Source organism: Excalfactoria chinensis, chromosome Z (assembly GCF_039878825.1).
Source record: "Excalfactoria chinensis isolate bCotChi1 chromosome Z, bCotChi1.hap2, whole genome shotgun sequence".
Lineage (NCBI taxonomy): Eukaryota > Metazoa > Chordata > Aves > Galliformes > Phasianidae > Excalfactoria > Excalfactoria chinensis.
The window spans coordinates 35,418,973-35,440,474 of record NC_092857.1 but is presented as its reverse complement, the minus strand read 5'-3'; the positions used below and the strand labels follow the sequence as shown (position 1 = coordinate 35,440,474).

Genomic DNA, 21,502 nt, shown 5'->3' with positions numbered 1-21,502 from the left:
GTTCATTGAGTTGTTAAGAATTAGTAATAAATTAGTAAAAAATGAATAATTTGACCTTTGTCACACTTCGACCACCTTGCAGTGCATTTCCTATTGTGCAAATTCATCAATGTATTTCACAGAGCTTGTACTCATTTTGGGATGAGACAGCTTCTTTTTTTGTTTGTTTTTCATTTTTGAAAGAGATGATTTATTTTCTGTTAGTGTTTATAATACATACAACATTCTAGTTATTTACTCCACAAATTTGTGGAAGATTTTGTATGTCTATTACATCTTTCAATTTATAGTCTTTGGTAGTTTTATATAAGAGTTTCTTGTTAATGAAAGTCTGTTTGAAGATTTTAATGCGTGTGAGGGTCTTGTTTGTACTGTGCTGGCAGCAATAGTTAACAAGAATAAAATTCATGGAAATGTGGAGGTGGAATTAAAATAAGTGTTAAAAATTGATCAGTAATATTTAATATTGCTAAAAAAGTTACCTTTGCTATTTAAAGAAATAACAATTATTTAGATATTTTGATTTATAGTCCAGTCAATCAGAAAAATCTATATGATAGAGTCATGAAGCTGTAAGATGTATAATTTGATCTTGATTTTATTCAGCTACAATGTCTTCCAGCAAATCTACTTTTTGACCCATTATTTTAATGCATTATCTTCTTTTCATTTGTGGACACGCATTGAATTAACAAATTCTGAGAAATATTTATTGTTGGTTACTAAAATGACTATGTTTGGGAAATTTTAGTAACTTCTCAGGTATTAACTGAATGTGAGTAAATGTTTATGTAATAGGGTGATAAGCATACATATTTGTCATGATGCTGCAGAATGAAAGCAGTCTTGGGTTTCATACCTCTGATGAATACTGAAAATTTTGTCAGATTGTTGTGGGTAAGATTGTGGTATAAAGTAACAAATTAGCTGTGATCACTTTGTTTTGCTTGACGTGGGCCAATATTTTGACACACTTTAATGACATCCTCAGTATTATTGCTGATTTGATGTCACTGTAAAACTTTCTATCTTAGATTCTTAAATCCATATGTAATATGTATGTTTTGTTTAAAGACATGGTGTTTAGTGGTAGCACAGCTAAACTCTTTCCTGTGCTGCTCTGAGTGTTTTGCAGTAGGCAGTGCTGGTGCATTATGAAAGAGAAAGAGAAGCAGACTCTGTAAGGTATATTTAAAATACTGTTTTTTAGAAGAGAATGCCATGGTTGTATGTCCTTTATGTTGTGAGAGCCCTGAAAGGTGTAGCACTGAACTGGCAGTGGTCTTCGTAAAGCACACTGAGCGTATCCTGGCTGCAGAAGGATTTCCCTCTTTTGGTCACTAGACTGTAGGAGCAAGGATGGCTCCCACAGTAATGCCTCCATTTTATATTAATTCTATTATGTTGGCCCACCATGGAAGAGGCAGATGTTGGTGTTATAGCACCGAACATTCCCACCAATATTCCATTACATTTTATTGCCACGTGACAGATGGCAGCAAAGGAAGAGTCCAACAAAATGGTGTGTGACATGGAAGTGTGTCTGAAGCAAGGATGTGTCACTGAATTCCTTCTTGCATTAAAAATGGCACACATTTGTTGATTCTTACTGAGTGTTTATGGAGACCAACAATGGATATGGACACAGTCAGGCAGAAATTGTCCCAGTCAGTGTTCCTTCCATGAAGCTTCTAGTTCAGTCAGTTGATTTTAGCAGAAAATGTTTAATTCCTTGCATTTTCAATTGATTCAAGCAATACAGAAACAATTTGGAAGCTAAGGCATAATGAAGCTAGAATGTTTATTAGACCTGTAATTGATTTACTGTGTCTGCAGTATTGAACACCTTGTAGAACAGAACTGCAATTGGACTGCAAGCTTCCTCTTGGCACCCAGCTGAGACGTGTTAGGACATTTAAACCTTATTCACCATAATTCTTCACTGAATCTCCTTATTCAGAATTTACATCTGAATGTTCATCAGTAAACTGACTTCTTGTGCAATAATCTGCACAATTTTCATGCAGAACATATTACTGCATGCTGTGCAAACATCAAAGCTGAACTTCATTTCTAATCTAGGGAAGAATCTACTTCCAAAGCTCTCAACAAAAAGATTTTTTTTTTTTAAGTTCGACTTAAAAAATAAGGGAGGGAGAGGCATTTTGTGGACACATTTAAAGCAGATTAATAAATAGTATTTGTATTTATCTAACCAAACCAGTAATTTATCAGGTAGAAGACAGATGCAAGGGAATAATACGCCAATCTGCATATACAGTTGTTTTGTATTTATGATGAACTGCTGTTTATTCAGGGCCAGTGTAGCTTGGCAGCATCACAACTATTATAGAATATGACATTGTGTTTAACTTGAAGATAAAAAACAAAACAAAACAAAAAAATCAAATACAAATAGGAACATAAAGGGGAAAAAGAGTTTCTGGTAATTTCTTCACTAGCAATTTTCAGAGCTGATGAGTGAAGAGGGACATGTGTTGTTCATGCATTATGGCCCCAAGTCAGAAAAAAAGAATGAATAACTTATACTGCAAAATCTAGCTAATTTTACGTTGTACTAGTCAGTAAGTTCTATTGGCATTTAGAACCACTGTTGTATATTAGTGTTTCTGACTGTTTTCACCACAAGTTTGGATGGAAAGAGTGAGAAAAATACACTGACCTCTACATTTCTTTCCTTATTTCAGGACTGTGCATTACACGGGAATCTCATTGGTGATCTGAAAGCTTTCATATATAAATATGGGTTTGATGTACTTGTCATTTTGGCCAACGCTTTATCAGATGAGCAACAAACAAAACGGCAAATAGCAGTATACTCAGAAAACTTAGAGCTAGGCAATCAAGTAAGTACCTGAAAAAAGAATTTACACTTATTGTTCTTGAAAAATACTTCGCTTAGTTTTATTTTGTGATATACAATACACATAATGTCACAAAGGACAGTGACTGTGATCTACTCTTTTATTGTGGGTCATGAACAATCATGTAAATGAAAGTGACCAAGACTCATATTTCTGTATTTTATCAATAAATAATTTAAGCTCTGAAATTCAGTTAAATTATTTCTACAACAAAATCTTATCTAAAGTTAGATGCTGTTGTCTTTTTCCTGTGTATTTGTAACCAAGTTGAGGAAATCATCACAGGGCAATATCTTGTACCATTATCTTTGTCTTAAAAGCTTACCATTTTAGGAATCTAAAGGACCCTATTGTTTCACAGGATTTTCAGGATCAACATATCAACATATCAACATGTTTCAGGATCAACATAAATATTTTATGAAATTGATTATTCTAGAAATTCTTTTCTTATATACCCTTAATATGTTTTTCTAAGATTTCTTAAGGCAATAACTAAATATTTGTATTTTCTTTTACTAATGAAAAATAAACTTGAAAGTCAAATTGTATAATTTCATGTAAACATTATAACTGATTGCATAATATATATTTTATACCAACTTTTAGTATTTTGTCTATTTAGTGTTTGTGAAGCGTCTGTTGTTGGTAAATGGGAATAGATTGCTATGGCTGTGTTGCACAGTGGAATAGTCTGTGACCTGATTGTAATGGCTTTTGAAACATTTTTCAACAGATTTGCTGCGAATTAGAAGAGTGTCAAAATCCTTGCTTGGAGCTGGATCCACTGGAGTGTGGATGTGACCAAATCCTTATTTATCATCAAGAAAATTCTTTGGTGACCTGTGATCAAATTTTTCTTCTCATTAAGGAAGTCATGAATAGAAGACAACCAGAAATGGTATCAAACAGTAGAACATCTTCTACTGAAGCTGTTGCTGGAAGTGCTCCCCTTTCACAAGGGTCTTCTGGTATTATGGAGTTATATGGTTCAGATGTAGAACCACAGCCCAGTTCTGTCAACTTTATAGAAAATCCGCAGGATCTAAATGGATCCATTCAAGCCCATGTTGATCTTAATGTAGACCTTGTGAGTCCAGACAGTGGCTTGGCTACCATTAGAAGCAGCCGGTCTTCCAAGGAGAGCTCTGTATTCCTTAGTGACGACAGCCCGGTTGCAGAAGGTGCTGTTTCCCATCATAGTCTTCTGCCTGGCTTTGATTCCTGCAGCCCTATTCCTGAAGGAGCAATAGCAGAAGAACAAAAACCTCAATCCAGAGACAGCAGTGGTAACTTCGACCTTTTCAATTTTGATCTAGCGCCAATGGTTACAGCTCCATCTGAATCATCTTCTCATTCTGTTGACTGCTCTCCAGCAGATGACTATTTCCTTAATAGTGATTCATCAGAAGGGCAACAACTTGCTGTGCAGAAGGAACATGATGAAGCAAACTTGCTAGAAAGTGATATGGCAAATTATTCAACTGACCTAGTTATGTCAACAAAGAATGAAGATAGCTTAGCTGAATTTGATGTGAACCCAGAAGAAATGTTTGAGAAAACTTCAAATTTGATTAATTTAGTTGAGTGTGATACTTCCTCACCAGAAATGTTGAAATCTGCTGATTCAAGAATTCCACCGACTCCAATGAACAGCCTTGTAGAAACTTCACCACTAGATAATGGGCAGCCTTTATTTTTCCCACAAGAAGTCATTCAGAAAATAAATGAAATAGACGACACAAAGTGTTCTCAGTCACGTGTTAGATATGGAAGCTGGTGGGATGGCTTTGACTTAGAGTCCCGAAATGCTGATACGTGGAGTTCAAGTGAACAAGAACCTGTATTTCAAAGCCCTGTTCTATGGAACAATTGTAAAACGAGCCCGTTGCTACGAGAACATGTTGATAGAAGAGCATCAGATTCTATATTCCTCCAAAAACAGCCTGAGCAAATGGAATACACGAGAACAGGTCTGTGGGATAATCAGTTTAAACAAAATAATCAAAAACAAGAGAAAAAAGAGGAAAACAGTGAACATTTGTGTTTGCAAACTGCTTCTTTGGAGGAGACAGAACAAGTGCCAGAGAATTTTACTGATGCATGGATGATCAGTCAGCCAACACCGGTTATGTCAGATGCATGGTGCAGTGGTGAAGGGAAAGAAGACTCTTATGATGTCTGGATGAAGTTTGAGGCAGAAAATATTGCTAGATCCTCAGAAGATGCTTGGAATGTGCCCAGGCTGGATAGACAAAAAAAATCAGTGAATGTTCCTGAGAAATGGACCACAACAAAACGTAGTTTATCAGATTCTTCAGAAATCGTAGCAGGCAATGAGACTGAAAACTCAACTGCCCAGGTATCTCTAGAAGCCTGGGATAAGAAAAGGTGTTATTCCCTAGAAGAGTGTCGGTCATCTGAAAATACAAATTCTGATATCAACAATATGCAGAATAACTCCACTTTAGAAACAGAGAAAAAAACTGTATTTGGCGACCCTAAGAACAGGCCAACACAATTTGAAAATGTAGGGACCTGGAATATCTATGATAAAAACATCAGGAAAGAAGCAACAGAAATAGTGGTGCCCTGGGATGACACCTTCTTGTATAAACATTCAGATCTTAGTTCATCAAATATAGGTGAAGACTTGAGTGTGTCTCCACCAGACACCAATTACTCGACATCTGATTCTTATATATCACCTACGTATGTGGAAGATGGAAGAGAAATTGTGAGTGAAGACTTTGTCCAAGAAACAATTACTGATAAGTCGATAAGCCCAAATTTGGCTGAACCAAAAGCACTTGATAAAGCAAATAATGAACCATTATCTCCTATAAACATGCCTTTGTCAAGACCCAAAGACACAGACATCTGGAGCACACCCTTAAATAATGCTGATGCCCAATTACAAGAAAGAAATTCTAACAGTACTGCTCCTTCTACCTCTGCTAAACCGTTACTTAGTTCAGACCAAGCAACAGATCAGTATTTTTCAAATGAGGTACATACCAATGAAAACACCTTTTTTGTGTCTGAAAACAGAAGAGTTACACCACTATATGGTCAAAAAGTGAATGACTTATCACCACCACAGAATGAAGTAAATACTGCACAAAGTTTAGCTGAAAAGATAGAAACACTGAGCAGCGCTCCTGTAGAAGACACAGACACTTCTACACCAACTTCAGATGCCGGAAATAGTTTGGATCTTAAAATATATGATTTAGGAAGTGAGACAGTGAGTAAGGAGTCAGCACAAAACACTCCAGATGAAGATGAAAAGTTGAGTAGTCAGCATTTAGAGCAACATCTTAACTCATGGGATCTACAAACTGAGCAGGTTTGTGAGGAAGGCTGGGACAATGCCATTGTCATCTCTCCGGAAGGAGAAGAGGAATATAAGACAACAGATGAAACAAATGGGAAACAAACTGTTACTGACATTTGCAGCAAAGCAGAAGAAGACAGCAGTGAGCCTTCATGCAACACAGATTCAGAAGATAACAGGTCAAAATCTGAGTTTTCTAGATCACTAGAAAAAATAAGGAATAGTTTTAGTTTGGAAGCCTTCGTCACAGATAATGAGTCATTTTCTAATCAGAGTAATCTAATCAATCAGGAGGAGAGGAAAGAATTGTCACAAAATGATGCAGAGTCTTGTTCAAGTGCTTCTGAGGAAGACAGAAATTATGAATCTCTTGATGACTCCAGACCACAAAATTACAGTTACAGTGAAACATCACAGCCTCTTACTGAGAAAGCTGAAAAGGAGACTAAAGTGACAGAGGATGCAACAAGTCCTGAGATGGAAAGTATCTTTGAAAATAATTCTTCTAAAATGCCTGCCAAGTCAGACATCTGGAATGACTCGGAAAAGAGTGATTCTGGTTGCCACTTAACTACATCAGTTCCTTTGATGAATGAACCACCAGAAGCACTGGGAGAAGTAATAGAGGGCTCATGTAAAGTGGTTCCTAACCACCCACACATGAGTAATTCTGAGTTAGTGTCTTTAGTGTCTTTTGAAAATAGCTCAGAACTGAGCAGCACTCATGAAAATTTTTTCATAGATGAGTCACCACCCACTAAATTTAAGAAGAGTCCTTCTGCTGGTTATGTCAGCGTTCCTGACATCACAGATATGTCTATGATGGATAATTCATTTTCACAGAATATAGCTTCAGGGAAAAATGAAAATTCTGAAAATTTAGAATCTGCTGATACGCTTTGCAGAGAACTATGTGTAACACTTAAGGACAGTTTTCCTGAAACTGCTTGGAATTTACAGCAACATGAGGATCTGAAGTCTCCTGGAACAAGTCCTGAAGCAAGTGAAGTCCACGAAATGGCAACCACCACAAGCAGCCTTTCAAAGGATATACAGATCAGGAGTTATTTGGAAGAAAATAATGTATGGAGTGATTCAATACATGATTATACACACTCAAGTGGAACAAGCCCTGATTTAAGCGATGCATCAGTGAATGTGTGGGGAGACCTTCCAGTTGACAGTAATCACAAAGAAAATAAAGATATGTGGGATATTAAAAATGATACAAATCTTAAAGAGGCTTGCAAAGTAAAAGAATTTGGGAATAAATGTCAAGAACAATTTGAAACTAGCACAGCACAAAATAAAGTTCCTAAAAGCTTAGATTTTTGGAATGCTCATGTAGATGATGATACTGTATCCTCTTTATCAAGTCCAGAAGTAAATGAGGATTCAGAGAATTCAGAGGCATGTCCAGAAGAACTGAATGAAGATTCCACATATGAAAACAAGGAGCACAAATTATCTGAAATTGGTGCAGATTATGCAAAATCAAATGCAACAAGTCCTGAAACAAATGAAGACAATTTGGATGCAAAAAATGAGGTGACAGAAGAGATCTTTGTAGATATGTTGAATAAAAATCCTGAAACAATTAAAGCTCAGGATGTATCACAGGAGGACTTTACCATAATGGAGCACAATGAGACTTCTGAATATTTAGATCAGTGGGAAACACTTCAGAGTAAGGCTCGAGTGAGTCTTTGCAGTGAAAAACTGGGTAGCACAGAGGATTCGCATTCGTATCAGGTGAATGCAGACGCAACAATGACTTCTGTTGGTGGTAAAAAAGAAGAGTACTCTGCAGAAAGTGGTATGTGGAGTTTGTCACTGGAAGCTGATTTGGGAACTGATGGGAAATCCAGTGTAAGGACATTTGACTTTCCATATGATAGTTCAGGATGGTGGAATTCTCCAGCTTGTGAAGAATGCCTGTTGGAAGACCAGTGTTCTATTTCAAGTCACTCTGAAACATATCAAGTAACAAACTGTAAGGAGGAGTCCTGTGGATCATCTGCACCAAATGAGGAACTAACAGAAACACCTTCCACTGAACCAAATGATGCCAGTCAGCCTGTTCACCTGTACTATGATGCAGAAGAAAATGAAAGGCTATTATATCCTATGAATATTTCTGATAGTCAAGTAAATGAAAACACTGTGGAGGTCAAACAGTATAATCCTTTCATACTAGATGATAAAGAAGAAAGGGGCTTGAAAGAACAATTTTTCCCCACAAATGAGAGTAATCAACTGACTTCATGGAATCCTTTTTCACATGATCAACAAGATGTGTCAAGTATAGCAGATCAAAAAAACACAGTACTAGATCAAGCAGAAGGGCATGAGGGAGATGCAAGTCTCAGTCCCCTAGAACAACAGCTAGACAACTGTGAAACATTAGAAGATAACCATCAGCCACATGCTTTCACTGTAGAAAACTTATCTTTTGAAATGTCAGAGAAGTCAAGTCCGATGTGGAACGTACTGGTTCCCCAAACTGCACTTATCCCAGATATTTTACAAGATAACACAAAAGAAGGTAATCAGTTGTTTTCAGTAGAACCTGACCTGTGGACTAGTGCTGAACAGCTTGTCACTTTGAAACCAGTTAGTGAAAGTCCTGATATATTAAATCATTGTGAGCAAGACAATAGTTCTGAGGCATCAAGCAGCCCAGATGTGTGCCAAGAATATGAAGTTAAACATGCCTCTATTCCATCTTCCCAGATTAGAGTAAAACCTGAAGGACTGGATAGTCAGATGACTCACGTGCAGTCAAATAAGAGTGAAGAGATAGATTCTGATACAAAGAGTCAGTTAGTAATGGAGAAGACAGAGGCAGAATCTGAAAGTAATAGTCCACAAGACTACGATCAGGGAAAGACTGACGAACACTATCAGCTTATGTCTTCTAATTGTCAAGAGCCTCTCGAATTTCCAGTTTTGGAACATGATCTAGAAAATAAACCTGTTCTTAAGACAGCTGAATCAGTCAACATCCCCAGTGAGGTTTTAGGAGTGACTCCATTAGATCAGAAAGATGCATTCCATGAAAGTTATATTCCTGTAAGCTGTCAAGGAACACCAACAGATTCATCTCAAATAGTGACCTTCCAAACAGATTTGGTTCCCATGAATTTAACTCTACCTGATGGACCAGAGCAGAACTTGAAAGAAATTGCTGCCATGATTGAAACTGGAAAGTATTCTGATATTGACCACATAGCAATAACGGGTGATGAATTACCAGCAGAGTGTTTGGATGAATCTCAGAAGGGTTTGGAACATAACATCTGTAACACAACAGTCACTAGTATCCCAGTGAGCACATGTGGTGAAATTGGTATGCTAGAAGTAGCAGGCACTGAAGCAACAGAAGGGGAATCAAAGAATATGCAGTTATTTTTTCCCAAATCCTTTCTTCCTGGTGATAATGAAGGCTTTGAATCTAATTCAAAAGATCAACTGAATGTAACAAAAGAATATGAAGACATAATTGAGAAAGATGCTCCTTTGCTTAAGGAAATGCCCAGTGACCAGTCACCAGTGGTGTACAGTCCACCATTCCATGTGCCTTTTGATACTGAACCCTCTAGCAGCAGATGTACAAGGGATGAACCCTTAAAGCAGCCATTCTGTAATGATGTTCCTTATGAAAAGCCTTTACCACTTACTCCTTTGGAAGGTGATGAAGGCATCCTAATGACCAAAGAAAACAACATCGAAGATCAGGTGTCTGACACTTCACCAGAGATCCTTCAGAAGAATTACGTGTCAGTACCTTCATTCTTAGAGTCTCAAGTAGCTCTAGGAATTTCTGAGGTTTTGAAAGAAAAATCTGAAGCAGAAGCAGCTGATGTCGACTCACCGCCAGGTGGAGATAAAAGATCACCTGCTGGTAAGAAAACAAGTTCATGAGACAAAGAAAGAAGGAAATGTCTGGAGTATTACTGCTGAATGTGGAGATGTGTGTCTCCTTGATGCACTCTGCTGTTGGGAGTACTTCTAGTATTATTCTTCTAGACATGCATAAACCTTTTGTACTTTCAAGTTGGGATGTTGTTTCTGTTGTTTGTGCACGGTCTAAGGGACACTGAATTGTTTTTCCCTTAGAAGTGATTTTGGTGTTAACTTAGAATCTTTAACAATGATTATGATATTGTAGAATTCAAGTACACACCAACAGAGTCTATCAAAGAAAACTGAAAGGAACTTTATCTTATAGTACTGATTTAAAGAAATAATAGTGACTAAAGTAGTAATCCAAAAACTAAAAAGAATTTGTGTTTGCCTGTTTTGTTTTTTTTTTGTTTGTTTGTTTGTTTGTTTGTTTTTTTGTTTTTTTTTTTTAGAAGCTGGCACTTCTTCCCTGCTTGGAAGGGAGAAAAAGCCAAGAAATTCTTGTGAGAGCCCTGAACTGGAAAGTACAGAGAGTAAGGAAGATATGGGAATGCAGGCTCACAGAGATCCGACTTCAATGGAAATGGATTACATCCTTGTTACTGAGGAAGAAAATATATCTTCAGCAAGGGAAAGTGATTTTGTGTTTCAAGAGAATGTTGTACCTGGACAAACAGAATCTAATGAAGGCTTTTCACGAGGCCCATTGGATACCTTTCAGTCAATCTCTGTAATAAATGAAAAGGAAAACCAATCTGCTCTTGGGGCTGAATGGAACTTAAATGAGACAAACTCTTCAATTGTTCCTCAAAAACTGGAAGGTGAAAGGGAATCAGGAGAAAGATTTGGGCAAGATGAGGGCTGGATTATATTGGGCCAAAATGAAGTCAGTGATGTATCATCTGTGGAAATTTCTGCTGAGTCAGAGATGCCAAAATTTGAGTCTGGGCATTCTGGCAAAGTACCAGAAACTGCTGTAGTGCAGGAATCAACTCTTGAAACTCAAGCAGAATTTCAGGTAGAAATTTCTTTTCCAAAATCATTTGAACATGAGAAGTTCTTTCTATGCGTTGTCTACAGAGGATGATAGTTTAGACATCACAAGAACACATGCTTTTGTGTTGCAGGTGGATGATGGTAATAGTGCATGGGAAACAAATGATCAACAGAAGCTTGAGAATAACACATTAACAGAAAAAGAACTGAAAGAGAAGGCAGCGCTTCTCAGCAGTGAAAGAAAACTGAGTGAGAAATCAGGGTAAGAAAAAAAAAACAAACTACCTGTTTCTTTTCAAGTCTTCTGTTCACTAGTTACCAGAGTTACTAAATTCTATGAAATCATTAAGAGATGTCAAGAGTTTCAAGTCTGAAGTACTCATTTTATTTATGTGATTTAAGTATTACTATATTCCTCACTGTATCAAAACAGAATCTTGATTCTTGGTTGCTTGAGTATGAATCAAATTAGGACTCTTTTGTAATGCTGGAAGATTGTTAATCCACTTCCTTGCAGAAAAAAAATCTGTCTGTGACAAAGTCCAGTAGACTTCATAACTTACATCGACGTCCAAAACATAGGTGTTCAGGATATCTCCTGGTTTAGGTACTGGTGGTTTTGCGCATCCAAATGCAGCACAGTGCCAGTGATGAGATTATGAAGGCACTAAAGTGAAATACTACTTCTGCCTTGTGGAAAAATGTTTGGGTGAAGATGGGAAGCAGTAGACACGTAAGGTCAGGAGAAGATACTGCTTTTAGAAGAAAGTAAAGGAAAATGGAAAATTGCTATCTTTGTAGTCTTTTCCAAGCTCTAATCAGATCTGAGCAGCAATTTTTCCTAGGCAGGTCAGCCTAGAGCCAGTTGAGACAGCTTTAGTGTATTTGCATCTCCCTTCAGATGAATGTAACAGTCTCTGTGCTGATAGCTTTATTGGCTTCACCAGAGAGAAAGTAGTGACCCTCTGGACTACATTAACTGGTTTGTTTTAGCACTTCTGTTAATTGTCTTATCTTTTGCAAGCAGGAGGTTGTAACTGATCCAGGATAGCCTTAGAAATGCAAGCATGGAAGTCTGGCTTCACTTCTCCTGGAAATCTGCAAGTGCCAGGCTTGCAATTTTACACAAAGGAAACTAGTGTGATGTTTATATAGTGAAATTCTTGTAAACAACAGAAGAAAATTCCCAGTAGAAAAAAGGGATGTCACTTCTTCCTACTTGTTTCTCCTTTTCAGCTACACTTATCCAAAACAGTGTTTGGTATGAAATGTGGAAACATGCTGTTTTTGTGAAATACAAGACTGATTGATCTTTTATGCCTATTTTTCCTAAGCACTTCAGTGCAGGCACATGACATCCACAACTTCTGTTACCAATTTCTGATTTGCAAGTTATTTTAAACATTTTTGTTCTTGTATTTTCACTAACAGTTTTAGCAATAGGCTCTTTTTCCCTCAAAGGTGGCATGCCTGTCTGTGATCTTGGTAACAGCATATACAAATAATCCCTGATAGAAAAGCATAGCTTTTTATTAATCCAAACATAGCAGTTCACAGCCTATCAACATTTACAAATGAAGAGTTCAGTAGCTCTCACTTTACCTTCCCCCAGACTTGTTAAAATACCTCTCCTCTAAATGTTTTCACACATTTTTCAGTGTGTTAGTAGCACAAGATCAGACACTGTAATAGCTGAGCTGTTTTTAATATAGAAAAAGTGCTTTGTTCATTCTAAACATAATTTCAGTCTCAGGCACCCTGAAAAGTAACAGAATTTCTTGCAGGTTTAAACTTTTAATATCTTAGGTTGTTTTAACAGACAGTATTTTGAGTTGTATACATTGCACGGTAGCTCTGTCCATGGCTGAAATTGCCTAAGTTTCTAAGCAGACAGAACTGGAAGAGTATACATGATGAGAATAGCTCTGCTTCTGTGGAATAGTGAAAACTTTTGATGATGCAGGATAAAATTTACTGTCCTCAAGAAATGAGCAAATCTTCAGAAAGAGTGGCAGGAGATAGATGCCACTGAATTCTGTGCTGTCTGAAGTAAACTAAATTCTGAGTGTTTGACCTTGAAATCATCAGAAGTAATACTAGTTACCACATTTTTGTTGCAAACAGTTCACCAAATTTCTAACATGTATTCTAGAAGGAAAAGCTGAAATACTGCAATTTTATACAAAAGAAAAACAAAACAACCCAAATCTCCAAGCAACAGTAGCTTTGGATTTCTTTATCTGCAAAAACTAAGCATTCCTTGGCTCTAACGTGATCTGCTTGTTAGAAATAGCCCTGGAAGCCTTCCTCGCTTTCAGCTTCGCTGGATTTCACTGGGAATTTATTTATTTATTTTTTAAACAGGCAAGTAATTTATAGTGAAAATCTTTAAAACAAAAAATGCTCATCATCTCTACTCACCAAAAAAAAAAAAAAAAAAAAGCAGAAAACAGTAAATAGGAAAGAATAGGAAAGGAAAGAGCAGGAGTCATTGAAAGACACTGACTACATGTAGGCTTGCAAATCTCATATGAACAAATTGGCTGTTAAGTCCTTTGTCTTCCACAAAAAGCATTTTAAATTAAAAGCAGCCAGATGCTGACCCTGCTTAAGTCACACTGACTAATTACATGTAGGCAGCATCCTGGGGTTCAAGTTGCCACGCTTACTTGTCGGTGATGCTAATGTTCTAGAGAGGAAAAGAGAACTGTTCCATGTGTCTGCTTTTAAATTACTTTTATAACTCAGCACAATGGGGTTAAGATTTTGAAATGTGAAGATACCTTGTGAGATCCCTCAAAAAAGCCCCTGGTTTTCACACTTCTACTAATGCAAGAAAGATAATAGGGACTTTGTACTTCCTTTTGCTATGATTTCTTGAATCTATTTTGTCAGGCACTCTACTGTTGTTTAGGAATTTCTGTAGGCCTTGAAAGTAAAAACTTGAATACGTTATACAATACCATTTTGTAGTTTTTCAGATCTCAGATGTAGACTATTATTCTTATGACTTAGTGTACTCTTTTCAACTGCTTCCTCAATTAAAGTCCAAACCATAAAATACCATAATGACATTTTCTGTAAACCACTAAGAGTGTTTTCACTTAAATGTGTAGTGGAATGCAGTGCATCCCGTAAGGAAAGGAGACAGTGATCGCTGGTGTAGAAACCTTGGAAATTTCCACTGAAACCAATCTGAACCAATAATGGCTGTTGTACATAACAAGTATATTTTCAGGGGGCAGCAGTGGCTGTTTATGTACCCCGATTCCCCAGGGGTCAGTACCAGGGCCTGTCCTGTCTAATATCTTTATTGGTGACCTTGATGAAGGGATTGAGCACACCCTCAGTAAGTTTGCAGATGACACCAAATAGGCAGGAGGTATCAATTTCCTGAGGGAAAGGCCCTACATATGGGCAGGCTGGATTTCTGGGCTGAGACCACCAGGATAAAGTTCAACAAGAGTGAGTACCTGGTCCTGCTCTTTGGCCACAGCAACCCCAGGCACTGCTACAGGCTTAGGGCAGAATGGCTGGAAGAAACAGATCAGGGCATGTTGATCAACACACAGCTGAGCATGAACTCAGCAGTGTACCCAGGTGGCCAAGAAGGCCAATGGCATCCTGGCTTGTATCAGAAGTGGTGTTAGCAGAGGCAGGGAAGTGATCATCACCCTGTACTCAGCCCTGGTGGGGTCACACCTCAAGTACTGTGTCCAGGTTTGGGCCCCTCACTACAAGAAAGACATGGAGGCCCTGGAGTGTGCTCAGAGATGGGCAACAAAGCTGGTGGGGGTCTGGAGCACAAGTCTTGTGATCAGTGGCTGAGTGAACTGGGGTTGTTTTGTCTGGAGGAGGCTTGGAGAACTTTGTAGCTCTCAACTACACCCCGAAGGGAGGCTGTGGCAAGGTGGGGTTGGCTTCTTCTCCCTTGTAACTAGTGATAGAACTAGAGGGAATGTCCTGAACTTGCACCAAGGGAGATTCAGGGTGGACACTAGGAAATACTTTTTCTCTGGAAGAGTGGTCAGGCACTGGGACAGGCTAACCAGGGAGGGGTAGAGTCATTGTCCCTGTGGGTGCTCAAGAAACAGTATAGATGCTGTACAAATGGACATGGGTTTGTGGGGAAATATGATCTTGGAGGTCTTTTCCAACATTGGTGATTCTGTGATTCCACTTATAAGTAATGAAGTTGAAGCCCAGAGAAGTAAAGAAGAACAAATAAGTCATTCAACATCTGCATTAACAAATAATTATGGAAGCATAGAACCTTTAAAACCTACTTTTGTGCTTTGTTGCTAGATGTGTTGTGTCGATAAGTTACGAACTGTAATGAGAGTACTTTTCACCATTATTATTACTCCTTTTTTTATGAGAACTTCTTACAGATAGAAGTTGCTTTACAGTTTAGTTTCCTCGTCAGGTTCTCATGTAATTTATAGCTGATTTTCACTGAACTTACAGTAAGCTGATATCTTTGGTCAGTTAGATAATGGCTTCAGCCTTTAGTCCCTACAGGTACCCAGCAGCATGGTTGCAGAGGCTTTGATTGCACAGCTAGAGCATGATGTTTGTGGAATACAAGCTTTTCAGAAGAGATTGGTGGGGAGGAGGGATGAAGTTTCCCCTCTACCTTAAGAAGAGGGTACATTGCAAAGAGCTGCCTCTGAGTGATGGCCACAACCAGGTTGTGAGTTTGTGGGTAAAAATCAGGGACCAAATCAGTAGGGGACATTTGGTGGTCAGGGTCTACTACAGGTCACTTGAACAGAAAGATCCTGTGGTTGAGGCCTTCTTGCTTCAATTGCAAGACATTTCATGCTTGCAGGTTCTCCTCTTGATGAGAGTTTTCAGCCATCTGAATATCTTTTAGGAAGGCAACGCCATGAACTCCAAGCAGTCCAAGAGACTTCTGAGTACATCAACTAACTGGTTTCACAAACCAACCAGAGGTGAATTCTTAGTGAAGTTTGTGCTCACCAATGCAGAGGAGCTCATTAAAGAGGTTAAGACTGGAAGCGGTTTGAGCCATGGCAATGTCTTGGTTGAGTCTGTGATATGAGAAATATGGGTGTGGCAAAGTGAAAAAGGATTTATTGGGTGAGATTCCCTTGAGAGCTTTCCTAAGGGAAGAAGGACTGGAGCAGAGATGACAATTTAATGAAATAAGGAAAATGAAGGAGCAGAATGAAGTCTTTGTGTCTACTGATCACCGCCCCCTTTGTTCTGATGTCACACAGAGTAGCTTTCAAAGGTGTTCAGGTGAATTTTAAGAATGCCTGTGACTGATGAAAAAGTTCTTTTGTCCTTTGTTTGCTGCTGCAGCAAAAACAAACAAACAAAAAAACCCACAACACAAAAAACAAAACAAAAGAAACCAACACAGCAACAGTAAGAGAAGTGTATGAGTACCTGGTAGTGGTAGGGCACTGAAGAAATGATAAAAATTTGATTTTTTTAACACATTGTTAATGTCTGTCTTTTCAGGAAGAAAATAGCTTTTTGCATTTCTTTCCATATTTGAGCAGCGAAATGTGAAAGTATTTAGAAAGAAAAAATTCATGGAGCAATATATACATGTCAGATGTGCACGTGCCCTGTCCATAGGTCTGGTATGACAGTGTTGACAGAACACCAATATTTTAGTTGTTTTTGAGCAGTGCTGCAAAGAGATTTCAGCTTCTCACACTGTCCTACCAGTGAGGACTGTAAAAGCACGGAGATGAGTATGGAGCTGAGTGGGTTCAGAACCAGGACACCTGAACCAAACTGGAGAAAGGGATGTCTCATAACATGTGCCAATGTGTAGAACTGTAAAAATGGGAGGAATTGGTTGAGGGCAGCTGCCACTAGGAATTAGCTTAGCATCAATCAGTTACCGGTGAGCAATTGCATTGTGCATCAGTTGTTTTGTGTATTCTGTTATTATTATATTTTCCCTTTTTCTTCTACCTTAGTAAATAGTCTTTATTTCAACATACAGATTTTACTTTTTAATTTTGTTTTCTCTCCCATACTTAGCTGCCTGCTGAGTTAAATACAGCAGCAGGATAACATACTTCACTGCTGCTGCTACTGGAGGTAGAAATAAAATTTATGAACAGTGAAGGTCATTTTCTTCCTAATAGAAAGCCAGTGTGTCTTACATAACCGTATGAAGCTAGGTGATGACGCAGTATTGGAGTGCCAGAGGGAGAATATCATGCTAGCTTTTATGTATCAGCACACTTCTTACACTGTGTTTGTGGTTGTGTATAACTGATCATTCTTGCTGTTATCTTTGCTATTGGAAAGGATAATTGTATTTATTTATTTATTTATTTATTTATTTATTTTTCAGTTGGAAGAGTTAGAAAGAATTGAGGGAAATGCTGTAAACTAAAAGGTTAAGAAATAGTGAGAGTGGTAGAGTTAATGGCACTGAAGTTTGAAAGGTCTGGGGGAGATCTTGAAAAGCCGGTGGCAAAACTGAGCAAAAGGACAAAGGATTGCCTTTAAGCAACTACCAACATTTATTTAATCTACTAGAATAAATCTTCTACTTAAAAAATAGAAAACAAAAAGTTATCTTCTAGGTAGCATGTTTTCAATGAAACAGGAATCAATCTCTTCTGCTCACCTATGTAGTAACTCTTTGGCAAAGATACTTCTTCTACTGCCTCCATCCAAAATAGCTCTTTGGCCATTGCTGTACAGCTGATTGCTGCAACTGTCTAGTATTCTAAGAAGCCCAGTAAATATTCAGCATAGAAGTCTGTTTTAATCATATTTAGTCACACAGACAATGAAGATAATCAGATATGATAAAATAAAATCTGTGACTATTTCAAGATAAGTAAGAGTTCTGGGACAAAATCTGCAGTTTGTTAGCAGACTTCAGCCAAATGCGCATCAACAGACATTAATTATTTGAGTCTAGGATCAGTGTTCTGTGCTGCATTGAAACAATGGCAGAATGGAACCTGTTAAAAGAAAAAAATTATCGACTCCAGATGAGCAGGGATTTTTGTTACTATTTTCTTGTACTTTCTCAAAATGTCTATATTATCACCCCAAACCAGGGTAAGGTAATGAAGTAAAGAGCCCAGGTTTGCTCCTAGCTTTAATGATCAAATTGTTCTATGTTTAGGAAGTCTGAAGGACTGAAAATCTGCAGTAAATTTAAGAGGCCACATCCTGCAAAATAACCTTTACTTCCTTGTGGATGTTTCTTTTTTGCTGCCTGTATACCAGTGGAGCTGTCATCTTTCACTTCTACCATTGTTTATTAATTGGCTACATTCACTGGAAAGTGATTCCAGGCACTCTGGGAACTAAGCACACTGCTTCAATGATGCTTCCAACTCCTGCTGACCTACAAGATGATGGGCTTGAAATCTCTTGCTTGGCAGTACAGTGTGTGACAATTCACTGAGCACAGGGAGCATGCTTTAAAGGTTATAAACAAGCAGACTGGGAAAGGAACAAAACCTGAGGAGGATAAGAGTTTAATGCCTCATAAAAAAAAAAAAAATAATTAAAAAGATTCAAAACTGAGCTAAAGTTTTGATTGGGATAAGGCAGTCTCTTAGGATTGCAGGCTCAGAGCTTGCTAGTTTGGATGGGAGTTATACTATTAATGTATGTTGCACTATTATGTGTTGTGTCATCATTGCTGTAATAATATACATTATGGATTTGAAACTACATGTCATACATTATCCTTTGTGAAAATGTTGCTTCTGTGTAAATAAAATAATGAATGGGACACATTCAAAGCAGAGAAATTTCCAACAACGTAGCAGTAAATTAAAATGCTTTCTTTAAAAAATAAATAAATAGCAATCTATTGTAGATCAGTGAATCTCCCTACTAACCTTTTATTTTAACTGATGAAAGTGATAACATATGTTGTTCATGCATACATTTTTATAGTACTATTTCTTTCCCTGTACTTGATTTGGTCCATGAAGTCATGACAACCATCTTTTTTATTATCAATTTTGGGGTGATACAGTATTTTCCATCACCATCTGGAGGTTGAAAATTAATTAAAACTAAAAACCCAGTTTTCCATTGCAGAGCCAGCTGTTAAACAATAGCAGCAGCCAATATGGTGATGATCCCATTTATGTAAAAATAGCATTAATTTTTACATGCAAAATACCAAATATGCTAAAAACTTTTTAATATTTTAGGAGGACAACAATGGAGTGATAGAAAAAGAAAGAAAACTGCACTTACTGTTACCCACTTGATATCCTGAGAGTTTACTAAATTGTGAGGTGGAGCTGATAGATCCACTTTGTAAACCAGGAAGACCAGGACTATGCTTGTATGGTTTTGTGGTCACATAAAATAATACTCTGCTATTCAAAACTCTACTTTTTTTCTGAGCTAATTCACTATGTATTTTTTTAACCTTTGCAATCAATGACAAAATTTCAGCATTAGAGAGATTTCAGGCTTAATGCTGTTTATATGGACTTGTATTTGACAGTGAGCTGCAGTGAATTTTGTGGGTCTCAGCAGACTCGAAATCTCAAAGACAATCTGTGCCATTCTGAGCGCACAGGGTCAAAGCTGCAGCTTCCACCACTTTCCCAATTTCATTCTGCTAATGACTTCTGTTGTATAGAAATACTTTACAGCTCTATTTCCTGTGCAGCTTCTGAGTATACCTACACTTGGGACTTAAAATAAATTAAAAACCGCCCAATTGAAAAAGTGCTAAAAATTATCCCCATATTTGAGATTTTTACTCAGGTTGCAGTAACATCAAAGATCACACTTCTGCAGCAGTGTCCTCTTTAGAAAGTACATTCCAGTTTTGGTGAATATTTTTGTAGTTCTCAGTGTTGGTCTGTTATTCTTTAAAACACTGTGTGAGGACTGATTTACCAGAAGATCTGCAGTAGTTTATGAGATGTTTTCCTATAGAATTACTAACACGGTTAGTAAACTGAATTTTTATTTATGGTGTTCTGTAGGTGTTAAATGGAGATGTAATGGCAAAAGAAGGTTAGGATTCTGTTTGTTTTTGAATGTTTATGGTTTAGAAATTTGATGTGGAAACATCTCTAATTCTCAGGTAAGTCATCTTCAAGGAGGGAGCAAACTAGCTGAAGGTCAGGCAGCCCTAGGGCCGGCTGCCTTTCTGTTTTTCTCTGCAGAACTGTAAAGAAAGAGGATTTAAAGCTCTGTTTAATTTGGCTTGTCTACACCCAGTAGACTTTCATGAAGGAGGCTGTGGGACTGTTCTACATGGGAAGCAGACCCCTAACAAGCACAGTCGATGGCACAGACTATGAGCATTGCTTCTTGGTTTGGATATGGTTTTATGTTGCCAGTATTAACTTGGGTTTGTAAATTGTGCTTTAAAAAAAAAAAAAAAAAAAGAAAAGAAAAGAACAAAAAAATTTGTATATGCATTTCCATAGTTGAATTGCAAACTAACAAATTATGCAAAGCACGTTTGAATATGCATGTGCTCTATAGCCATTGATGCAAACAGAAATGAGGGCTGAGATGGGTTGAATCCATAAGAACTTTTGTCACACAATCTCTCATCACAGGCTTTCCTCAGGCTCTGAAATGAAACAGCAGGGAGCTTTTCACTGCAGCCAGCTGACTCGCCGTGTAAAGTTTGGAGATGCTATGACAGAGCTCTGCAGGGAATGCAAAAAATCTGTTTCTGCAGCAAAAGCGCTGTTCTGTGTTCATTTCAGTGCTCCCTTTCCCAAAGCCCCGTGGTAGCTGGTTCATACAGCAGGCTATCTGAAGGCAGGTGATCACCCTTATTTAACTGAGCCACTAGTCACATGACAAGAAAATGGTGGAGGATCTGTATTGCTAGTAAACTGCTACAGAAAGAGGGATGCTGAAATGCAGCAATAAAGCATCTGTACTATTTTCCCTGTAGAAAGGCCTCTTCAAGTCTTTAGAAGGTAAGCGTCTCTTTATACCGAGAGGCTGATATGCATGTTTTCTGATTAATGTCTCTATTGTTCCAGTTTCTTTAGACAGAAAAGGGGGAAATGTTTGTTAGCAGGATGCAAAGCAACCCGGACCTCATTACTGAAAATCAGGCAGCTGCGTTTTAATTCTACTGCAGCTCTTCATGAGAGAAGCTTGCATCAGTTCAACCGGGTTTCTTTTGTCTGGGGGCAGGCACAGTATTTGTAATTAGGAAACAAAACTTCACTGTGCAATCACCTAGCACTTTTGATTATTTTCAGCTTGCTTGCCTGGCTTTGAGGATATGGTGGGAAAAAATATAATGAATGTTGGGCTTTGTCACTGGGTAACTTGCTTTTTAGACTGCTTAATTACTGGCATAGTCATTGTTTGTAATTGCTCACGTGTAGACTCCTTGATGGTGGCATTGTTTTCATTT

General features: G+C 37.8%; 1 protein-coding gene across 3 annotated transcripts in view; it reads left to right on the top strand.

Annotated features, from left to right (window-relative positions):
• PRUNE2 (prune homolog 2 with BCH domain) overlaps positions 1-21,502 on the top strand; it is a 129,794-nt gene that overhangs the window by 75,993 nt on the left and 32,299 nt on the right. Inside the window, exons 7-10 of one of the 3 annotated variants that reach the window (XM_072359109.1) lie at positions 2,709-2,867; positions 3,622-10,126; positions 10,581-11,146; positions 11,256-11,386. In XM_072359109.1, coding sequence (XP_072215210.1) covers positions 2,709-2,867; positions 3,622-10,126; positions 10,581-11,146; positions 11,256-11,386 — 7,361 coding nt within the window. Of the gene's footprint in view, positions 1-2,708; positions 2,868-3,621; positions 10,127-10,580; positions 11,147-11,255; positions 11,387-20,722; positions 21,054-21,502 lie in introns of those variants that run through there. The other 2 variants (XM_072359108.1, XM_072359107.1) reach the window with 2 other exon arrangements.